Raw genomic sequence first — 23084 nt, 5'->3', positions numbered from 1 at the left:
ATAAAAATAGAGTATTATACTGTCTTTTTCTATTTTTCAGCCTTATGTGTCAATCAGCGTGAGCCATAAGCTCAGGCTTCAGACTGCCGTGAATATTCAGTTTCCAAAGATTCTTCTTCTCACCGTCACCTGCTACAGCCACAGAAATCCCACAATGTCGAGACAACTCACAAGCACTAGGTGCTGCCCCTCAGCTGGCTTCCAGAAAGTGATGAATCAGAGGAAAGTGGGCTGTTAGGTAGGGAAGCCTTACAGAGACAGGAGCTAAAAGAACTAGAGAAGTTAGAGGACTACACGCCTACTGAAAGGTACAGCACAGAATAACACTCAACACTCATAAAGTAACAAAATAACAAATAAAGGCAATCAACTCTGATCGACACCACTTCCTACCCTATTGACGGCACAGTGATATCACTGGGCAGATCCTTCACTGCTGTGTCTGAAGTAGAGATCTAGGTCCTTCATTCTTGTTCTGGTCAAAACTGCTCTCAGTAAATCAAACAATAAAACACTGACATAACTGCACTTGTGAAATAATATGTCTTATACTGTGAAATAACTACCACCTCATGTAATAATAATGGATTGGATTTATATAGCGCTTTTCAAGGCACCCAAAGTGCTTTACAATGCCACTATTCATTCACTCTCACATTCATACACTGGTGGAGGCAGCTACAGTTGTAGCCACAGCTGCCCTGGGGCAGACTGACAGAAGCGAGGCTGCCATATCGCGCCATCGGCCCCTCTGGCCAACACCAGTAGGCAAGTAGGGTAAAGTGTCTTGCCCAAGGACACAACGACCAGGACAGAGAGCACAGGGATCGAACCGGCGACCTTCCGGTTACAGATGCGATTCCCAACCCCCTGAGCCACGGTCGCCCTTGTAAGCAGTGTTAGCCATTATTAAACAGTCTTTCTGTCTATCTTTAATGTTTTTTAGGTTTTTCCTTGTTTTAAATATTTTTTTACTGGTTATTATGATCTTTTTCTATTTAGGTATGTCTTTTTTATATTGCTAGGTTGCTACACATCTCTTTGCTGCCATAACATTCAAAATCTTCTAGTTATGCGACAAACAAATTATCTTAACTCTGGAATAAGAAAAAATGCACTTGACGTGCAGTTTATAGAGCTTGTTGATGTGATTGAGATCCATAACAGTGGCCACATCTATAAAAGCAGATATTTTGGAAGTTTCAGGTGTGTTAACACAAAGCCACAATCTTCGTGATTGAGAAGTATCTACTGAACACTGCATACACTCAATTAGCAAAAAAAAGTTGACAGTACAATTAGAAAAAGACTGTTCACATGTGGCTTCTTTTGAACTTGTTTTGACTTCTGAAACAATGTCCTTTGGAAATATAAAAAACCAAAGTGGAAATGTTTGTCCATAATCCAAAGGACCACAGGATATCAGCATAAATATATTCATACCAACTGTCAGGACAGTGGTGGAGGGGTGATGAGTTTGCAGTTACAGAGGAGTTCCTGGTTTTGCAGTCATTGAGTCCACCAGGAACTCCTTTGTAAACCAAAGTATTCTAGAGTCTAAGTCTGAGGTAATCTGTCTGACAGCTAAAGCTTGGCCCAAACTGGGTCATGCAATCCCAAGCACAGCAGCAAATTTGCAACAAAATGAATGATAAACAATCAAGGTGCTGCAATAGCCCAGTAAAAGTCCAAACCTCAAGCCTAAAGAGCGAACTTTAGTTATGTCTAAATGCTGTTTTCAGTCTTGCAGAAATCATTTGTGCACACATGAATATAAGTGTAAGTAGAATAACTGTAAGCGTATAAGACTTTCATATGTTTTTTGGTTTTATTGATACTGAACAGAAACACTGAACAGATCTGCAAATTCTCACATGTGATAAAGCATCACTTACAAATGTGTCAATACTCAGTCGGTGTTTGGTACAAATATATAAACTTGCAAATTTTCTGCTCGGAAAACGTTCATATTCTAAACATTGCAGCGGTCACAAAAACATAATGGAGATAAACAACAAAAGCACAAAACCCCGCCAAAAAGCATCAAAGTGGATTGATTATTCGTGCTGAAAGTCACAGAATCAAGAACATCTGAAAAGACAAAAAAAACTAACAAAAACTAAATAAAAGCTTTAAAAAGATATTTCTGATGGTTTAGTTTGTCTAGTTCTTTTAATGAAAACAAACACATTTGACATTTTTGTGTAACTAATAAAGAGTATGGGGTTAGGACGTGAGAATGCACTGAAACATTTTCAGCCATCTGAAAAAAAAAGCATACATTTTGAAAATACATATAAGTATTCTGGATTTCAGTAAGGTTAACAAATAAAGGAAAATGCATTTCACTTTATTTTCAAGTCTCAATTAATGAAACTATTTGTATTTGCAGCCATGTTACATGTTGAAAACTGAATTTGCTAATCTATGCTAGCTAGCAAGCAAACTAATGCTATCTGCTGAAATGACTAGAGCTCCAAAACAAAATTCAGCTGTCATTCTTGGCCCCTAAGCCTTTTTCTTTTTCAATTAGTGTACTTGTAGTAGTGTTAGTAGTGTTTAAGTTAGAGAACAGTGTAAGTTTCATCTTGCATCGTCCCTGTGGTAAATTAGCTTAACGTTGGCTCTGTAAGTAACATATAATTCTGTCAACTAGCCAAACTTTACTAACCCTCCAAACATTTCTGGTATTTAGTTTTCTTTTATTGTTAAGGTCAATAGCCATAGCAGTTCAGTTTTTTAAAAGAAATACTTCAGTCAGAACATGATATAACGTCTCCAGATAGCAACTAGCCAGCTAGCTAACTTTCTCTTATATCTTCCAGTTCCAGTAAACTTTGCATCTTCTTCATGGATGCCTAGTAATGAAAACCTAACTACCACACATGGGAAAACAGTCCCACTGAGTACTGGAGCTGAAAGTAATTGGATGTCTTTAACTCTCAATGCTGCTTAAGCATTTGGACCAAAAAATAGCTGACCAAAAAATAGCTGGTGATGTGAGAGTAAACAAACAGATACTGTTTCCCAATTGACTGGATTTTAACACTGAAACATTGCAATTTGGTTTTGGAATTCAAAATTAATAATGGATCCCTTTGTCAACATGCAGCATGCTAACATTGTTAGCTAACTGTATTGGCGAATGATTGCTGGAGGTTGCCGGCAATCATTAGGTGAAATTAGCTACAAAGATGTAAACAGTGCTTCACCAAAAAATCTCCTTGTCATTGCTTTGGTTACTAGCTGTTGTACACAACTACTGTTGTGTCTTTGTCTAGTTTGGATGGAAGATATTGGATTGTCTTTACTCGACAAGTGCCAGCAAAACTGTGAAAAGTATCATACAAACTAGAAATAGAGACCTTTGTAATATGTTGGCTTGCTCAGTAAATCTTTTACTTTGGGAAGTGTTTGCAGACAGGTAGATGTCTTCCATGCAAACTACAGGTGACTGCTGTAGTGACCAAAGCAATTTCAAGGAGTTTTTTGTACAGTATGCTCTTTGGGATCAATTTCATCTAGGGATATTGAGCAACTAAATCTTTAGTTTGTTATGTAAGTGGAGTCCACCAAGAATAAATACAAACTAAGAAAAACAAATGTTTATGTAAGTATAAAAATTACTTGCATTAACAGATGTACTGCAGCTTTACTACATAGACAGTCCCTGTCAGCAAGCTAATAGTTTTTGGCAAGCTAATCACTGGCAATTCTTGTACTGTTTTAATATATGAAAGTTTTTCTCATTTATTTTGATTAAAGAACTTTTTTTATAATTAAAAATGCTTGTGAGATACAGTCAAATGAACAAATGCTGTTCTGAGGGTCAAGCAAGGAAATACACAGTGACAGAAAAACATTAGGACAGAAGCCTGAAAATGCCATTTACTGAAGCATAAGGGGAAGCTGAGAGGAACACAGAAAAAAGCAGCATGTAATTCTGAAAGCCATCAAAACGTAGTTGAAAGGACAAAGTGTGAGGTAGAAAAGAGATTAAGAAGAATATAGGAAAGAAAAGCGGAAACAACATAAGAGGTAGAGACCACAAGAAAGGGATAGAAAGGGACAACATGATGCTTAAAAAACACAAAGAGCCAGATTATCTATTTTCACAATGTATTTTGAGCCAGAAAGTGGCGTTGCTACTTCTGGTGTGTAACTAATCAAAAACCAATCAGTGCTGCTATGATGTGGATGCGAGAGTCCAGACAAGACAGCAGGATGTGCACAGTAGACCTGATGGTCTAGATTCTTCACACTGCCCTAAAACTACACGTTTTCTTTTTCTTTCAAAGAAAATATCCACTCCAGACATGTTGTGAGTACCATTCTTTCGACAACTTCCGTTCACGAGTCAACAAAACTCTGGACACAAATCCCAGAATTGAGCTTTAGTTACTATACCAGCCATCAAATCTTCTGTCACACATTTCACACAGCAAAATCTCCATATCCTGTAGGACAGAAGGCCGCACTGCGAAGGGTATCGAGGCAGTTGACAAGTATAAGTGTGCCCGTTAGGTGCTTCCACCTCTTGGTGATGGGGTTCCTCATCTTGTCCAGGCCAAGGTGGAGCTCCTGGATCACATCTCGGTAGCTATCCCCAACATGGGCAGCCCACGTCAGCAGGAAGTCATAGGCTGGTTTCCACATAGACTAAAGGGTTCAGGGTGGGGATCATGGGAAGTGAAAGAAAATGTCTTTTTAAGAACAAAAGGCAAGAGTTTGCCAAAGACTTACACAAAAGAGGTTCATGTAGGGACGGAAATCTCAAACCCATTTAGACTGAACTTTAGCAGGTCTTTGTACTAAAGAGCTGACAGGTTAAAGATGATCTATGTTACTCCTTTCCATAAACCACACCTAGTATAGTATTTCGAAGGCTGCCGTGAGCTACTTGTTAGCATTTTGACCTAATTCTCCTGAAATTCTGAAATGTTTTGAGTAGTATTGTGTTTTCTTGAAGAGTTTCTACCCAAGCACAGTAACTCGGACAAATATACTGTTTGTGGATCACAGGGCAGTTTGATATAAAGACATTTAATATAAAATAGTTTATATATATATTTAAGTGATGTGAGTGTAGAATAAATATGGTCAGGAGCTAGAGGCCATGAGATGCATAGTGATAATTACTGTACCATAAACCTTAAAACATCTTGTATATAAGTCATATAACTTAAAATTCAAGTGTACAAACATGACATGCAAATTTTTAGACACAGTTTAACTCATACAGCATGTAAATTGTGAATAAAAGCTAATAATACATTTGATAAATCAAAGAAATAAGAAACAAACTTAAAAGTTATCTTTGGTGTTAAAGTAATTCATGTATTGTTGTTGGTACATCCAGGTATACGTCAAGCCAAAACTCCTAAATTCTAATTCAGCAAGCTTTAAATGCTTTGCCCAAAACACAAAAAAACTGGTTGTAGTACATGTGTTAACTTATTGACTTCATGACGTGATCCACAGCATTGACAGTGTCCAGTTGTCCGGTAAATAGTAACACTGACTAAAGGCCTCTCACCTCGTTATCCAATAGACCATTCTTGTCTCGATGTGGAGCCTCATAAGCCTCCATTTGCTGTTTGGAGACTCGGGCCAGCTTCTCAGCAAGCTCCCTCCACCGGGATGCCACCTCTACTGCTGTAGTCAACAAGACAAAATCCAGGACCAACCTGGCAACCAGACCCTGGCAGTCCATCTTCAGCAATGCCTGATGGGTTAAAGAAATGGTCAGTCAGCATGAGCAAGGAGCAAAGAAAGAAATATCTGCATGTTGACTTGGATGAGATTGGAAGGAATGCATCAATTTAAAATCACTGTGTATGCAAAATTTATATGGAGAAAGAATAGGAATGAGAATTTATATCCATATTTATGTAAATCGTGAAAGTGTTCTGGTAATAATACATTCACAGCACAAATCACTTAACCACTTCAGTATTGTTTCACCGATTGAAAGAAATTTGAGACTTGGCTCTGTCCTGTGAAACAGCAACATCTGTCAAATCAAGCGACATTTCATAGTGTTTTCCATATTCAAGGACCCTGTTGGCAGGGTAACCATTTTCAAGATCAGTCATTACTGGATAAACACAACCACACTACATAGTTCCACTTGTAGTTCGAGCATAAACATGGTTTAAAATTTCAAGGTTAGAGGACACATGTCGGGTTTATTCCACTGGAGGTGTTCTGGACACATCCAATCGGCAAGAGATATTCTGTAGAGATTATCTAATCTATCCTGAGATAATCTCGAGGAGCAGATGGAGAACAAACCGGTAAAAGGACATCTGGACTATTTGTGTAGTGTGCTGCTATAAAGACCCAACTCTAGATAAGTGATAGAATAGGTCTAAAAATTTGGATAAGACCTTTAAAAAACCTGTGAAAAGCCATAGATCATGCATAAAAGCAAGCCATAGGTACCATGTCGTGGCCCACTGATTAGGAAAGTTTTCAGTGGCACCATTTCTGAAACCAGAATGTCACAAGTTATGGCTGAAAAACTGAGAGAAATTCAACTCAATTCAGTTTTATTTATATAGTGCCAAATCACAGCAACAGTTACCTCAAGGAGATTAATATTGTAAGGTAAACACCCTACAATAAAACCCCAACAATCAGACGACCCCCTATGAGCAAGCACTTTGGCGACATTGGGAAGGAAAAACTCTTTTAAGAGGAAGAAACCTCCGGCAGACCCAGTCTTGGGAAGGGGCAGCCATCTAGTGTGACCGGTTGGGGGCGAGGAGAGGGAGATATGCATGTATGCTTATGGCTTGTAAGCTGCACGTCCCTCTGGAAAATGACTTTCCAAAACGAGTATTAAAACACTGTATTAACCTTCCTGCCTTCTTGGGACCTTTTTGTGCCACTGCTATGTGTTAAATGGCTGCCATTTCCACTGTGTTCAGTGGAATATAACCAAACTTGCCACAGGATAGTTTTTACCTGTCAATGTTAATATTCCAGTGTGAATTCCTTAAATCAGCCTAAAATGGCTGAGCAGCAGAAATCCCCACACCCATCACCCTGGGGACCATTTTCTGCCCATTGACTTCCATTATAAACGCTATTTTTCAACCCCAAATTATCATCATATGATTTTATTTTTTCTTCTTTTCTTGGATGTCAATGAAGACTCAGGGCCTTGAAGTTTTAATTTTTAAATTGCAAAAAAAATGCAAAAAAAATAATGGCAGGTCAAAATGTATGTTGGTGCCAATCTTTGGTCCATCTAAAGGCCTACTTATAATGACAATCACATATTACTTCAACTGGTTTTTTGTGGAAATATTTAGTTTCGTTTTTTGGTTTTTGGGGCTTATAACACAGGGCGCTCATGTAATAACACTGGGATTTGAAGGGTTAAAACAACGAAAATATAATTAAAACTTTACATGAATATTTCAGGGAGAAGTAGTTTTACAAGGTTGGCTAATTTAAAGTGGAATAAAATATGGATATATGGTCTTTTTATGGCGTGGCTGAGAATGGTCCCTAGGGTGATGGGTGTGAGTTTTTTAAAGGATGGCAGGAGGGTTAAATAAGACTTGAAACAAGCAATTAAGACCATAATCAGATCATCAGGACAGTGTTTTCTGCAGTGGACATCAAACTTTGAGGTTCAAGGCACTTCCACATTGGCTTCAGATCCATCTTTTTTACACAATCTATGTGGAAAACCTACCCAAAGCCAATGTGTCTTCAGTTGACTTGTTTTAGAAACTGTCAAGGTCTATAATGATCTTTATTATCGTCATAGTTTTGCAGACATCCTATCCATTTCCTTTTCCCTTTCCAACACAGAATCTCCTTTTTTTCCCTTTGGAACAATACATATCTACACTCAGACTTGTTTTCCACAATGTTTTAGAGAGGTATTGATGTAACTCTGATCCTTTTGGAGGCTGCTGAAAGGTAATGCAATTTATAGAGAGGTGTTTCTGTAATACTAACTACACTGAACAAAAATATAAACGCAACACTTTTGTTTTTGCTCCCATTCCCCATGGGATGGACGTAGAGACCTAAAATTCATTCCAGATACACAATATAACCATCCCTCCCAAACAGTGGTCACAAATCAGTCCAAATGTGTGGTAGTGGGCACATCTGCTATATTGAGATAATCCATCCCACCTCACAGGTGTGCCACATCAGGATGCTGATCTGACATCATGAGTAGTGCACAGGTGTACCTCAGACTGCCCACAACAAAAGGCCACCCTGGAATGTGCAGTTTTGTCTCACAGCAAAATGCCACAGATGCCACAGCAATGAGGGAGCGTGCAATTGGCATGCTGACAGCAGGAATGTCAACCAGATCTGTCGCCCGTGCATTGAATGTTCATTTCTCAACCATAAGCCGTCTCCACAGGCGTTTCAGAGAATATGGCAGCACATCCAACCGGCCTCACAACCGCAGACCTCGTGTAACCACACCAGCCCAGGACCTCCACATCCAGCAGGTTCACCTCCAAGATCGTCTGAGACCAGCCACCCAGACAGCTGCTGGAACAATTGGTTTGCACAACCAAACAATTTCTGCACAAACTGTCAGAAACCGTCTCAGGGACGCTCAACTGCATGCCCGTCGTCCTCATCGGGGTCTTGACCTGACTCCAGCTCGTCGCCGTAACAGACTTGTGTGGGCAAATGCTCACATTCGATGGCGTCTGGCACGTTGGAGAGGTGTGCGCTTCACGGATGAATCATGGTTCACATTGTTCAGGGCAGATGGCAGCTGAGAATGTCCCAGTTCTTGCATGGCCAGCATACTCACCGGACATGTCACCCATTGAGCATGTTCGGGATGTGCTTGACCGGCGTTTACGACAGCGTGTACCAGTTCCCACGAATATCCAACAACCTCGCACAGCCATTGAAGTGGAGTGGACCAACATTCCACAGGCCACAATTGACAATCTGATAGACTCCATGCGACGATGTGTTGCACTGCATGAGGCAAATGGTGGTCACACCAGATACTGACCGGTTCTGGGTCCCCAGACCCCCAATAGCGCAAAAAACTGCACATTCCAGGGTGGCCTTTTGTTGTGGGCAGTCTGAGGTACACCTGTGCACTACTCATGATGTCAGATCAGCATCCTGATGTGGCACACCTGTGAGGTGGGATGGATTATCTCAATATAGCAGATGTGCCCACTACCACACATTTGGACTGATTTGTGACCACTGTTTGGGAGGGATGGTTATATTGTGTATCTGGAATGAATTTTAGGTCTCTACGTCCATCCCATGGGGAATGGGAGCAAAAACAAAAGTGTTGCGTTTATATTTTTGTTCAGTATAAGATTTAACCTTCAGGAGGTGTGATTTATTGCAGGGCTGTTGCGTTAGACTGCATTCTTTGTTCTCCATTTAAAAGTATTTTTCAGTCTTCAAGACCTCAAACAAATTAGATTGTAGAGGACTAAAGCGGTGAATCCATTGTGTCATGGGAAAAGAGGGAAAGATAACAGAAGTCAGGAATATGTAGAACAAATAAGGGTTTTTTTTGTTGTTGTTTTTTAAGATTTGTGAGCTGAAGAGTAAAAACAAAAGCTGAAAATAGTTACAGGGCTTTCTGTATAAATATAATCTGTTACTATCCTCTTAGTAATCCTGTCCCTGAGGGCTCCTGCTGCTGTAAATACATTCTAACTCAGCTAACCCAGTTAAATGAGGGTTAAAATGTATTGAGTTTTAATGAACGCAGCTGACTGGAAAATTTGCTCCAGGGGAGATTTTCTTTTTGTTTCCTGAAAAGAGGCACAATAGCCAAAAAGACTATTTCTGTTTTAATGACACACACCCAAAAAAAACCCAGCAGTGTGTGCATGTGTGTTTATTTCAAGACAAAGCTCCGGGCATCAAAGTGAGGCACTGTCCCGTGGTGATACCTTTCAGGTTCTTTGTAGGAAGTTTTATTTTTTCTCCTTTGCTGGGAGCCCCAGAAAAAGAACAACCTAGTGGAAATGTGTGGAGGTATTTACGGTTTTGTGTTTTCCGCTATGACTTTAATGAGTAACAGCAGGAATGTAATGCACACATCTTTAGGATTTTCACATGAAGATATTTCCGTGCATAAAGATACATTTTAGTTCAAAAAGAATTTAATGTGAACTACTCCTTGAAAGCTGCCATACAAGCATTCATGGGAACGTGCAGTTATTATTTAAACGGAAGCACCACCGGGGGGTTGTCACAATACTAGAATTTCAAACTCAGTGCAGAAAATACTCAAAATTATTTTCAACAACAAGGGAAAGAAAATCATTAAAGATTATTAAAATTTCAAAATATTTTTAAGAATGTAACAATATCATTTAGGACAACATTATTACTAATGATGACATAGCGCCAGGTGGTGCAACGATACACAAAATTCACGGTTCAGTTCGTTTCGATACTTTGGTGTCACGGTTTGATATTTTTCGATACAAAAAAATGTTCATGCCTTTTTTAAGCTATTAAAATTACAAATATTTCTTTTAACTCAAAAGTACAGTTTTTAAATTAAATGTTGCTGAAACAATCAAATAATTTAAAAAAGAAATGTATCTGATGGAGAAATCACTAATCTGTGGAAAAGAGAGTTTATTACAGAGAAATGGCTCCGACCGATATAACTGAGCATTGCGTGGCACATCCGACATACTGTTGTACTTTTGTCCATGACGCGCTTAAGTAGGGTCATACTTCACATGAAAACAAAAATAGTTCCAAACACCAGATCTGAAGTACGGTGGATGAGGTTCAATTTTGGGTAGCGTTGAGGCAGCTGCCATGCTAACTTGAGTGAATGCATATGGGCGGCACTCATACTTCGATTACTCCGCCTTGGCTGCATTGTCGAGCGCAGATCCACTGAGTTCTCAACACAGACAGCATCGTCAGGAGAAAAGTTGATCAAATAAATTAAAAATTTTGTATCGTTCAATAGGGCTGGGCTATATCATACCGTTCACGGTAATACCGGTGTAATTTTGGGCAACAATAGGAAAATGAAATATCGCGATAGAATATGGGTAAAACGCGCATGCGCAGTGCCTTTGTTTACATACAGGATGTTTACGACACAGGATGAGAAGAGCGAAAGCGGTTCATTGAATGTAACGGATGAACCAGAATTGGTTTGTAAAAATGCTGCAACTTCAGTGGTGTGGAACTGGTTTAGCTTTGGTCGGTCAGATACACAGATTTTTCTGAAAATCGACAGTGCCCCTCATATCCTGGTGCGCCTTATGTATGAATTCTGGTTGTGCTTACTGACCTCGAACCGATTTTATGTGGTACCCTGCTCAAAAATCTGTCAAAAATGTTTGAGTACGACTTTGCTAAGCTACAAAGCCGCACCGCTTGATGGCTTGTCAGAGCACTACGGTTATCGTAGGCAGGCGCCTCGTGGAGTGATACGTACTGCGCTTCAACATAATATTACCGTATTGTGTGTGTATAAGCTCTTTAAGTTTTGTGGATATTATACATGGTTATGCTGAGGATATGTCGGCCATTTTCAACTGGAAATGCCTTTTGGTTAGACTGTCAGCAAGGAATTTGCACTGTTACGTTTTTATACAACTTTAATGCACATAAAAAACAGCTGCTTGTTTAAGTGAAAATACATTGATGGGGTTTTTTGCACTAATAAAGTTGTGGAGTTGTAAAGTATTTTGTCTAGCGTCAATTATATCGTCAGTTATATCATTATCGCAAATTTTCAAATGTATATCGTGATAAATATTTTTGGTCATATCGCCCTGCTCTACCGTTCAATACATATGTGTACCGAACCAAAAGCACTGTATCGAACGGTTCAATACAGATACATGTATTGTTGCACCCCTAGTGTGTGTGTGTGTGTGTGTGTGTGTGTGTGTGTGTGTGTGTCTATATATATATATATATATATATATATATATATATACACATAGCAGGCAGGGATAGCTCAGTAGGTAAAGTGGTCGCCCCATGATCGGAAGGTCGGCGGTTCGAATCCACTTAACGGCTACCCTGAGGTACCCCTGAGCAAAGTACCGTCCCTACACACTGCTCCCCGGGCGCCTGCTTAGTGGGCTGCCCACTGCTTCACTGAGTGAATGGGTCAAATGCAGAGAAAAACAAGTAATTTCCCCATGGGGATCAATAAAGTATCCATTATTATTATATATATATATATATATATATAACACCCAGCACGCCCCTGCGGGCGGTTTATCCTTCAAGCTCGGGTCCTCTACCAGAGGCCTGGGAGCTTGAGGGTCCTGCGCAGTATCTTAGCTGTTCCCAGGACTGCGCTCTTCTGGACAGAGATCTCCGATGTTGTTCCCGGGATCTGCTGGAGCCACTCGCCTAGCTTGGGAGTCACCGCACCTAGTGCTCCGATTACCACGGGGACCACCGTTACCTTCACCCTCCACATCCTCTCGAGCTCTTCTCTGAGCCCTTGGTATTTCTCCAGCTTCTCGTGTTCCTTCTTCCTGATATTGCTGTCATTCGGAACCGCTACATCAATCACTACGGCCGTCTTCTTCTGTTTGTCTACCACCACTATGTCCGGTTGGTTAGCCACCACCATTTTGTCCGACTGTATCTGGAAGTCCCACAGGATCTTAGCTCGGTCATTCTCCACCACCCTTGGGGGCATCTCCCATTTTGACCTCGGGACTTCCAGGTTATACTCGGCACAGATGTTCCTGTACACTATGCCGGCCACTTGGTTATGGCGTTCCATGTATGCCTTGCCTGCTAGCATCTTGCACCCTGCTGTTATGTGCTGGATTGTCTCTGGGGCATCTTTACACAGCCTGCACCTGGGGTCTTGCCTGGTGTGATAGACCCCAGCCTCTATGGATCTTGTGCTCAGAGCTTGTTCTTGTGCTGCCATGATTAGTGCCTCTGTGCTGTCTTTCAGTCCAGCTTTGTCCAGCCACTGGTAGGATTTCTGGATATCAGCCACCTCCTCTATCTGCCGGTGGTACATACCGTGCAGGGGCCTGTCCTTCCATGATGGTTCCTCGTCTCCCTCCTCTTTCTTGGGTTTCTGCTGCCTGAGGTATTCACTGAGCACTCGGTCAGTTGGGGCCATCTTCCCAATGTATTCTTGGATGTTCGTTGTCTCATCCTGGACTGTGGTGCTGACACTCACCAGTCCCCGGCCCCCTTCCTTCCGCTTAGCGTACAGCCTCAGGGTGCTGGGGCTGTACGCTATATATATATATATATATATATATATATATATATATATATATATATATATATATATATATATATATAATCTTAGATAGCGCTAAAAAGCCCAAAAAAGAAAATATTTTTAGGCTGCCTGAGGCAGTGCTGTGATTCTGGTGACTTGGCACCACATGTCATTGCTAATGAAATAAGAATTGGTAAGGTAGGCAACCAATGTGTTTGGTAGACTAGTTTCTTGTCACGGCTGGGGCAGCAGTCGTGTTGTGGAATGAAAAGGACCCAAAATGCAGGCAGCTGACTGATGAAGAGTGTGACGTTTATTTACAAAGTGGGATAGTGGCAAGCAAGCAAAATAACTGAAGAAACCTAAACTGGGAGAACTAAATAACAAACCTGAGAGCATACAAAAGGGGTGCGGGGCAGAGCGACGCAGAGACAGGAACGAAACACCATGGAACACAGAGAAATGCAGACGAACGCAGACGAGCCGGCAACGAACACAGAACGACACCCACTAAATATACACACACAAGGTAATCGGGTAATCACACACAGAAGGGAAGAACAGCTGATCCTAATACACATGATGACTGGAGGACACAAGCTGAACACAGTGACAACAGACAGAGACCTTCAGAATAAAACAGGAAATCTAGAACACGAACCGGACACAAGGGGGGAGGACACAGAATACCAAAATCAGAATAACTAGAACAGAGGAAAATAATTATAAAACACAAAACGCTGGGTCAACGACCCCGCACCATGACAGTACCCCCCCTCCAAGGGCTGGCTGCAGACAACAAGCAGCCTGGCAGATGACCACTGATGTCGAGGTGGCAGTTTGGGGCCCAAAGGCTGCGTGGCCCCCACAGCACCAGGCAAGGCAGAGGATGAAGTGGAAGTGGAGGCTGGACCAGGCGTGGCTGAAGCTGGACCAGGCATAGGAGCCGCAGGTGGTGAAGCAGGTGAAGAAGCAGGTTGCTGGACGGGCTCCTCGGGCCCTCCAGCTGACGAGGCAGGTTGCTGGACGGGCTCCTCGGGCCCTCCAGCTGACGAGGCAGGTTGCTGGACGGGCTCCTCGGGCCCTCCAGCAGACGAGGCAGGTTGCTGGACGGGCTCCTCGGGTCCTCCAGCAGAGACAGGAGGCTGGAGCGGTCCATCAGGCCCTCCAGCAGAGACAGCAGGCCGGAGCGGTCCCTCGGACCCTCCAGCGGAGACAGCAGGCCGGAGCGGTCCCTCGGACCCTCCAGCGGAGACAGCAGGCCAGAGCGGTCCCTCGGACCCCCCAGCGAAGACAGGAGGCTGGAGCGGTCCCTCGGACCCTCCAGCAGAGAAGAGCACGGGCTGGCCGGGCTCTCCAGAACCCCCAGCGGAAACAGTCACTGAACCAGCGGGCACAGGGGCCCCTGGCACACACATGGCTGACTGCAGCTGCGCGGAGCACTGACCCTGCTCAGGCAGCGACAGCCGGGTGCAGTCCTCAGCTGGGTTCTTAGCCTCCAGGGGTCCAGAGTGGGCTGAAACTCAGCCTCTGGGGAGGCCCTGGAGTGCGTCACAGTCTCTGAACTGGCCAGTTTTTGAGGACTGATAACAATATTGTGTGGTTTGTCTTAGAGATGGCACGATACCACTTTTTTATGTCCGATACCGATACCGATATCATAAATTTGGATATCTGCCGATACCGATATGAATCCGATATAGTGTTTTTTAATCAACAAAACTGTTTTTTAAAATATCTTGCTGCATTTTGCAAGTCTGCAAGTTCATACTCAAGTTTAAAACAACAACTACACTAAAGCTATTCTGTTATACCTGTATACAAAAAAAATATTTCATAGTTCAGCAATACTGATCAATCTAATAAACTTAGACCTACACCATCCTCCCTATTCTGGTATTTTAAAGAGTACTTAGCGTAAATATTAAGCAACCTAACTAATAGGGTTCCAACTCCCAGCAACAACAAAAATAAATAAATAAAAAATAGGGAACCACCCCTCACGCTCCACCTCATGATGCTTAATCAACGTAATCAACCTTAATTTGATGCAGTGTGAAAAAAAATGCACAGAAATCAATTATTTTTCAAGAAATATTAAATAGATTCAACATCTTTCTTCAACAAAATTGCAGACTGCACAGATGGTACCTTCCCAAAGGAAAATGTACTAAAGCTTACTAGGGTATATATATTAGACTTAATAGTCACTATATACAGTAATTGACTTCTATTCATTTTACATCAAATTAAAACTTTGGGTGTCAGATAATTATTTATTAAAAGCTAGACATTTTAAATGAGAATAAGAAAGAAAAGTATGTCTTTGTGCCCCCTTTTCCCTGTTAATGCCCTATCGGCCCCCTTGGCTAAACTTTGCTAGATCCGCCCCTGCACAGTTACCAGCTGTCAGCTACGTAGAAAAAGATCCTCGAGTAGAAAGTAATATTAAATAAATTCTAACAACAGCTTATCAAGCTTAAACGTGCTGCTGTTGTTCAGCCGCTGGTTTGCTCTTTCTGGCGCAAAGTGGACCAAAAACAAACAAGAGAGACTCACAACAGAAAAGCCGATCAGCTGATCATTAGCAGTTTCACGATTGAAGTAGCAGCCGGAGAGCGAGAGGCAGTCGCTCGTTAAGCTTAACGTGGGAATGCTTTACAAACATTCAGAGATGGACTTACACACTTGCTTTACTTCTCTCGGGGATAACTTTGTCGGAGATGAAATGCCAGGTTGCTAGCGAAGCTCCAAATGCTATCCAGACCACCGACAGGTCCCGCATGCCACAGCTGCTCTATCACGTGATGCATACTGCTCCGACGTTCTGAGGCGAGTTACGGCGTGTTGCAAGTTTTGTGAGGTGCTTTCGTGATATTTAATGGATCGGATTACATTTTTTATTTTTCTCCGATATCCGATCCAGTAATTTAGGTCAGTATCGGACCGATACCGATACGTAATATCGGATCGGTCCATCTCTAGTTTGTCTCTCTGCTTAGGATTAGAGGTTGTAGAACAGTTCTTTATGGGTTGAATAGACATAGCTTGCTGTACCGGAGGAGTAGGTGAAGATGATGGCTGAATAGGTGGCCGAGCTGAGGACGACTGAAGAAAAGGTTGGGAAAATAATGGTGGTGAAGTTGGAGACTGATCTGACGATAAGGCTGATGATTCCTCTACCAACTGAGCTATTGACTGGGCAATGGACTGTAACATAGTTTGTAATAAGTCTGGCTGTGACTGTAACTGGGCTATGGGTAGTGAGGCTGAATGTGATGGAGGTGACGGCTGGGCTTCTGGCTGGGCAGCTAACTGAGCTTCTGGCTGGGCAGCTAACTCAAAAAACACAGCCCCGGTATAAACAGTCACAAGGTCTGGCGAAACAGAAAGAGTGTCTTTTCCACTCACCACAGCCGGCAACTCAGAAGTCTCGGGACCCGGCTGTGGCGATGGGCGTCGGCGGCGTGAACGTCGCTTCCTTCTCGGGGATAGCTCCGACCGGCTGGGTAATTCCACATCCGGCGGGCCGGGCCGCAGATTCCCCGGCGGGCAGTGCAAAACATTCACCGCCGGGCTGGGTCGGGAAGCGGTAGCAGCTGGAGGGTGAAGATGGAGTTTGTTCAGAATGAAGTCCTGTAAGAGCGGGTGAAGAGAGCCCAGTAGCCAGGGGTGAGGAGACAGTAATTGCTTTAGCCTGGCTTCTACAGCGCGGTGAAATTCCTCTCCCTCACGTTCGAGCCATAGGTTAACCAACCTTGAAACAGAGTCAATTAATTCCTCCCGAAACTCCTGGGAAGGTGCGGATGCTGCTGGGTCCATGTTTGGTCGGCTCGTACTGTCACGGCTGGGGCAGCAGTCGTGTTGTGGAATGAAAAGGACCCAAAATGCAGGCAGCTGACTGATGAAGAGTGTGACGTTTATTTACAAGGTGGGATAGTGGCAAGCAAGCAAAATAACTGAAGAAACCTAAACTGGGAGAACTAAATAACAAACCTGAGAGCATACAAAAGGGGTGCGGGGCAGAGCGACGCAGAGACAGGAACGAAACACCATGGAACACAGAGAAATGCAGACGAACGCAGACGAGCCGGCAACGAACACAGAACGACACCCACTAAATATACACACACAAGGTAATCGGGTAATCACACACAGAAGGGAAGAACAGCTGATCCTAATACACATGATGACTGGAGGACACAAGCTGAACACAGTGACAACAGACAGAGACCTTCAGAATAAAACAGGAAATCTAGAACACGAACCGGACACAAGGGGGGAGGACACAGAATACCAAAATCAGAATAACTAGAACAGAGGAAAATAATTATAAAACACAAAACGCTGGGTCAACGACCCCGCACCATGACATTTCTGGTATTTTCTCAGGTTCAATCTGGGACTTTAAGAGAAACACTTTATACACACAAATAATTATTATCTTCTTTAAAAAAGCCAGGAGTGATAATGGTTGCTGCCTAACTCCACAAAATTAATGTTATAAGTCTATTAATAGCTCTAGGTGGCAGCTGGTATCCACAGATGACATAAAACATGGACAAGTCATAAAAATGAAGGCCACCAGATGGCAACAGCTGTGGCTGCAAAAACACTTACAGTCCTCAAGAAGTCTATAGGAAAGCAGCTCGCCATCCTGACAAAAAACGCCCAACTCGAGGGTTCAAAACAAGACTTCAGAAACCAGCGTAGCTACGAACATCTGCTATAGTGCCTATGCCACAACCCGAATAATAATAAGATGGCTAATGTGGTAATTGCTAGTAGCTAAACAGCTAACGTTAAAATATGTGCCACCCAGGTTACTATCTATGATAACTTTTTAACTATTACCTAAGTAATAACCATTTATTTAACAGGAACTTCACTGGGAAATGTTTTTAGGAAATGAACTGTAAAATATGGGGCTCATTAATCAAATGGGATTAGCTAAAAGGAAATATTAAAGTTAAACAGAAGCATGCACTTTTAAAACTTTTTTCTGTTAACTTCTTGCTTTATGTTGTATTTTATTGTTGTATTACATTACAATGATATGCTATACTTTTATTTCCTGTGTTTAATCTGTGAAAAATGCCAAATAAGTAAATACATTTTACTTACTTAAAACATTGCTACCTTGTTATTAATGTATATTTAATAATATACATCTAATATTATTACATGCTACAAATAGTAAATACAAAAGTACCTTTGATAATAAAAGCATGTAACCCAAATAAAACTTTATTATTCAAACAAATCTGTTTTTAATTTATGCTCAATCTTTACTTTAAATGTAAACAATATCAGATTTTGAACATCATTTGTACATTTTAAAAAGATTCTTGACCCACTATCTTGAATAAAACCATTTTGATACCTTTTCTACGACATCTGTTATCATATCTGTGCCTCATATTGTAAAGTGATTTCAAGTTTTGTGCTGTTATGCAAGCCGTTTCAAAGAAAAGAGCTTTGTAATTGAGAACTATCCAGCCAAAAAAAAATAATTATTTCAGTTTGTTAGGAGAAAACCTCGAACACAAGAGCATCACAAAATTTGATAAAGCTTTCTCTACTGCCTGCCTGTCAGTCAGCTGCAGCTTCAAAGCTTTACACACACACACACACACACACACACACACACACACACACACACACACACACACACACACACACACACACACACACAGTCTCCAGCCACCAAAACACTCTAATCTGAATCAAAAAGATCAAATTTCTTTCTCTCATTCTCTCCCTGTCGCTCGCATTCAGATTCAAGATAAGCAACAGCCTGCTGCCACATTATCTGACTTGCACTCACTCTGCTGTAACACTAAAGCATTGACTTTATGTGATACACAATAAACTACCAAAACAACATGACAGGAGTGAGAGGTTGTGCAGTTTCTTTCCCATTTACTGATGGTCACATTAAAAACAACACATACAACACATTGCGTACCTGGTTTTCAAAGGTTTTTGTAAAAATCGGATCATTTGGAGAACTGTGTAAACCTGTGGTTGGCCGTGTGGTTCTCACACCGGACCATCACATGTGTTTTGGTGCTGCAATATTGGCTGACACATGAAGATGTGCCAATGCAGAATCACCAAGTAACCACACTGCATGTCTTTTGGAAGAAGCTAGAGTTTCTAGAGAAATCGCATGGAAGCACAGAGTAAGGATGCAAACTACAGTCTAAGGAGCTTGGAAAGAAAAGCAGCTGGACTTCTTTAAGTTGCTTGAAGATGTTTTCAAGCAACTTAAAAAAAAAAGTCCAGATGCTTTTCTTTCCAAGCTCCCTAGACTACGATCCTTCACAGACATATGCAAACTACAGTCACAGAATACCAAGGGATTTGAACCCAGGACCTTCTTGCTGTGAGGTGTCAGTGCTAACTACTGCACCACCAGGTCTAACAACTGGGGAGCAGTTCTATCAAAATAAAGGAAGAAAAGTTAAACTGGAGTTTTATGACAGCAAAGGGGGAGAGAGAGGATGAATGTTACAGTCCAGGCAAGTAAGTTCACCACATAACACAGTGAATCCAAATTTACATGCATGCAAATAATGTAACAAATACAGTATCTGGAAATTTAATAGGACGTCTGGTAATACTAATAATGTTCTCCTCAGGGACTGTATATAAAATATCCACTGGTTTTGGCTAACTCCTGTATCCAAATGGATGACTTATAAAAATACCAGCCTCAAGTGGCCACTAGAAGAGCTGAGGTTGCAGCTTGGTGGGTATTTGATCACTGACACTGAATAGCCACCTAGATTACCAATCAAACGTGCTCTTGCTTTTCAACTGCAATTATAAAATACTTCTTTCATTGGAGGAAACAGTGTGACATTGATTTTTCACGTCTGCTGGATATTTATATTATAGAAATTAAATGATTGATCAGAAATGAAAACAACTTTTAGCTGTGGAGTACAAACACTGTTACTTACACCACCAAAACTAATTAGATGTACAAGTCAGCCATTTAAATAACATTTTAAATGAAATACAACACATCAGCTGCCTGTTTTTACCCCAAGAAATGACCATCCTTTGTATATCTGTGTACTGATATCAGATCAAAGCCTTTGAAGTCTAAGCATCTTAATACCTTAGCCAAACGAGAAGGGTTGTAGTGTAGTCTCTAGACAACTAGCCCCCCCCCCACGCACACACACACCCCAACCCAAAAAAATCAAATGTGCTGCTATTGGTTTTTAATTCAATATATGAGCGTGCATATAGCATTTAATTTGTGCATTTCTAACTGCGGATAAAAACTGTCAGTTCTGTTTCATAAATCGGGTATTTCAGAGGGTCAGGGAGTGAAAAACAGGGGAAATGATGAGATGAGGAACTGCAGGAGCTTCACTTCAGCTCAGATGAAACCAAACCTCCGACATGTAATCAGGGTAAAGTAAAACCTCTCACTGTGCTGCTACTGGAAAGTGGTTTCCATTGAAAACCACTGAACTAATTCATTATTCATTTCTTACGAGTAATTGATTAATAATTGATATCAAATGCTAGAAGACAGCCCAGAGGCTTCATTTTACAGGTCTTATAGCTTTCTGCAATTTCTGACATTTAATGATACGGAGCTAACATGAAAGACGAGATGTTTTTTACTATAGATATATAAACAGTTTTTATTTGTGCACTTCCTACTATTTCATGGTGCAACAAGAGTCAGCTCTACTGGTTGTGGCACACTCCATCTCACCCCGATGGTCATGAGCTCTGGGTAATGACCGAAAGAATGAGACTGGGAATACCAGCAGCCAAAATGAGCTTCTTCAGCCATGGTTCATTTTCCATTTGGACCTCTGTGTTTTGCACTTTGTTTAACCTTTTCACTCACTGTTTAGTTTAGTTTTCGCTTTTATGTTTGCTTTCACCCACTGTTTAACATTAAGGACCAACAATGAATCGATTGGGTTTAGCCACTGAAAAGCCTCAGTTAGGTTTAGGTGGTAACAAGCTCTTGGTCAGGGTCAGGGTCAGGGTTGGGCTCTAAAAACACCCCAGTGAAGTTTAGGTACGATAAACTACTTGGGAAGTGTTTTTCCTGTTGACAGTTATAGGTTATAGTTATCATCTCTTCCCAGTGTTCCCTGCATCTTATTGTCAAATTTCTGTTTGTGGACCTGGGCTGTTTTGTTACTTCCTGTTTTATTTTGATAGTCTTTTGTCGCTTATGCTTTGTGTTTAGTTTTACTTCCTGTACCTTGTGTCACTTGAGTTATGCTTGCTTGTTTACCCACCTGCTCCTAATTTCCCATATCAACTTGGCTGTATGTCTGGCCTCAGTTTTCGCCTTGTCTTTTATTGTGATGTCTTTAACTCTTCCTGTTTTTATCCACAGTATAACTTCTATTTATGTTGGTGGGCTTTGTTTTATTTAACTTTTTTGGATTTCCTCTATACCAAAATAAAGATTTTTTTGCTTTGTTAGTCTCAAGAGTCTCCATTTGGGTCCATTATCTACACTCTATGACAGGTTTAGGCAACAGCTACTAAAACTAATTGACTGCAGCAACAACTACTTGGTTAAATTTTGGAACTAAAAGGTGCTTCATTGTGTTTAGAAAAAGATGATTGTTTAGGTTAAAATATAACTGAATAACCATCCGTATTGATAAATGACAGTTTGGGGTTATGATCACTTCCAACAAACGAGTCCTTGTGCATAAGATATATACCAACAGCTTATTACACATCTCAGCTTCCCAGTGAACACATCAATAAATTGTTGCTGAGAGAAAGATATTTGAAATATTACACTTAGATGTGGTTTAGCTTTGATGGACAATAAAGTTTCCATATAAATGCACTGCTCAAAAATTAAATAAATAAAAGGAACACTTTATAGCAGCGACACTGAGCCTATAGCAGTGTAGGGTCAGTGTCACTACTTGTAACATGATGTCATACTTGGACTCTACAGAGGTTGCCTGTATTTGTATAGCGCTTTTCTAGTCCCTAAGGACCCCAAAGCGCTATACACAACATGTCATCCACCCATTCACACACTGGTGATGGCAAGCTACATTGTAACCACAGCCACCCTGGGGCGCACTGACAGAGGTGAGGCTGCCAGACACTGGCGCCACCGGGCCCTCTGACCACCACCAGTAGGCAACGGGTGAAGTGTCTTGCCCAAGGACACAACCACCGAGACTGTCCAAGCCGGGGCTCGAACCGGTAACCTTCTAATTACAAGGCGAACTCCCAACTCTTGAGCCACTATTGAGCCACTATTATTGTTCTTGTTGGAAATTATTGTTGTAAACAGCTGCATAAATGTGAGCATAAAGGTTAATAAAATTCATGCCCTTTAGAAATAACTGCAGGTCTAATTCTCCCTGCTGGTTTAACCTTTAAGAAAGCAGTTAAATATAACAAATACCAAAGTCCTTGATTTAATTTGGTGAACCCAGAAAAAGCCTTGTTTTTGTTTACTATAATAATCCATCTGATTTATTTTACAGCTTGTGCAAAACCAAAATACTTAATCCTTTAACCTTATAATTCCAGAACCATGTAACTTCCAGTAATTACAATAACCTAGTTTAACCTCCTAAGACCTGAACTCTTTCATGGCATGCATTTTAAATTTTTCTTTGCTATTTGGGTTGATTGGGACCTGAGGAATGTAAAAACAAAGAATTACCAAATTTTTTCTTTTTACCTAATTTTTGTTTCGGAGTCAAAGGAGATCCACGTATGAGGACATTGTTTTTAAATTTTGATAGAACGGTGGCAGTATAATGTCCTCGTAAGTGGCCTTTGTAGAGAAAAATTAAGTATTTCCGTCTAGACATCCCAAAATGTGATGTCCACATAT

The 23084-nt window shown here is 41.3% G+C and overlaps 1 protein-coding gene across 2 annotated transcripts in view; it reads right to left on the bottom strand.

The window, feature by feature from the left end:
- Positions 1-3820: 3820 nt before the first annotated feature.
- The window catches only part of sh3bp4a (SH3-domain binding protein 4a), a 45867-nt gene continuing 26603 nt past the window's right edge, over positions 3821-23084 (bottom strand). For both annotated transcript variants that reach the window (XM_082524932.1, XM_082524933.1), the window contains 2 exons: positions 5537-5725; positions 3821-4659 (listed from right to left, as the gene is read on the bottom strand). In XM_082524932.1, the coding sequence (XP_082381058.1) occupies positions 4435-4659; positions 5537-5725 (414 nt within the window). In that variant the 3' untranslated portion in view covers positions 3821-4434. The remainder of the gene's footprint in view (positions 4660-5536; positions 5726-23084) is intronic.

This window comes from Aulonocara stuartgranti, assembly GCF_965226115.1.
Source record: "Aulonocara stuartgranti genome assembly, chromosome: 23".
Taxonomy (NCBI): Eukaryota; Metazoa; Chordata; class Actinopteri; order Cichliformes; family Cichlidae; genus Aulonocara; species Aulonocara stuartgranti.
This window is presented reverse-complemented; position numbering and strand designations above follow the sequence as displayed.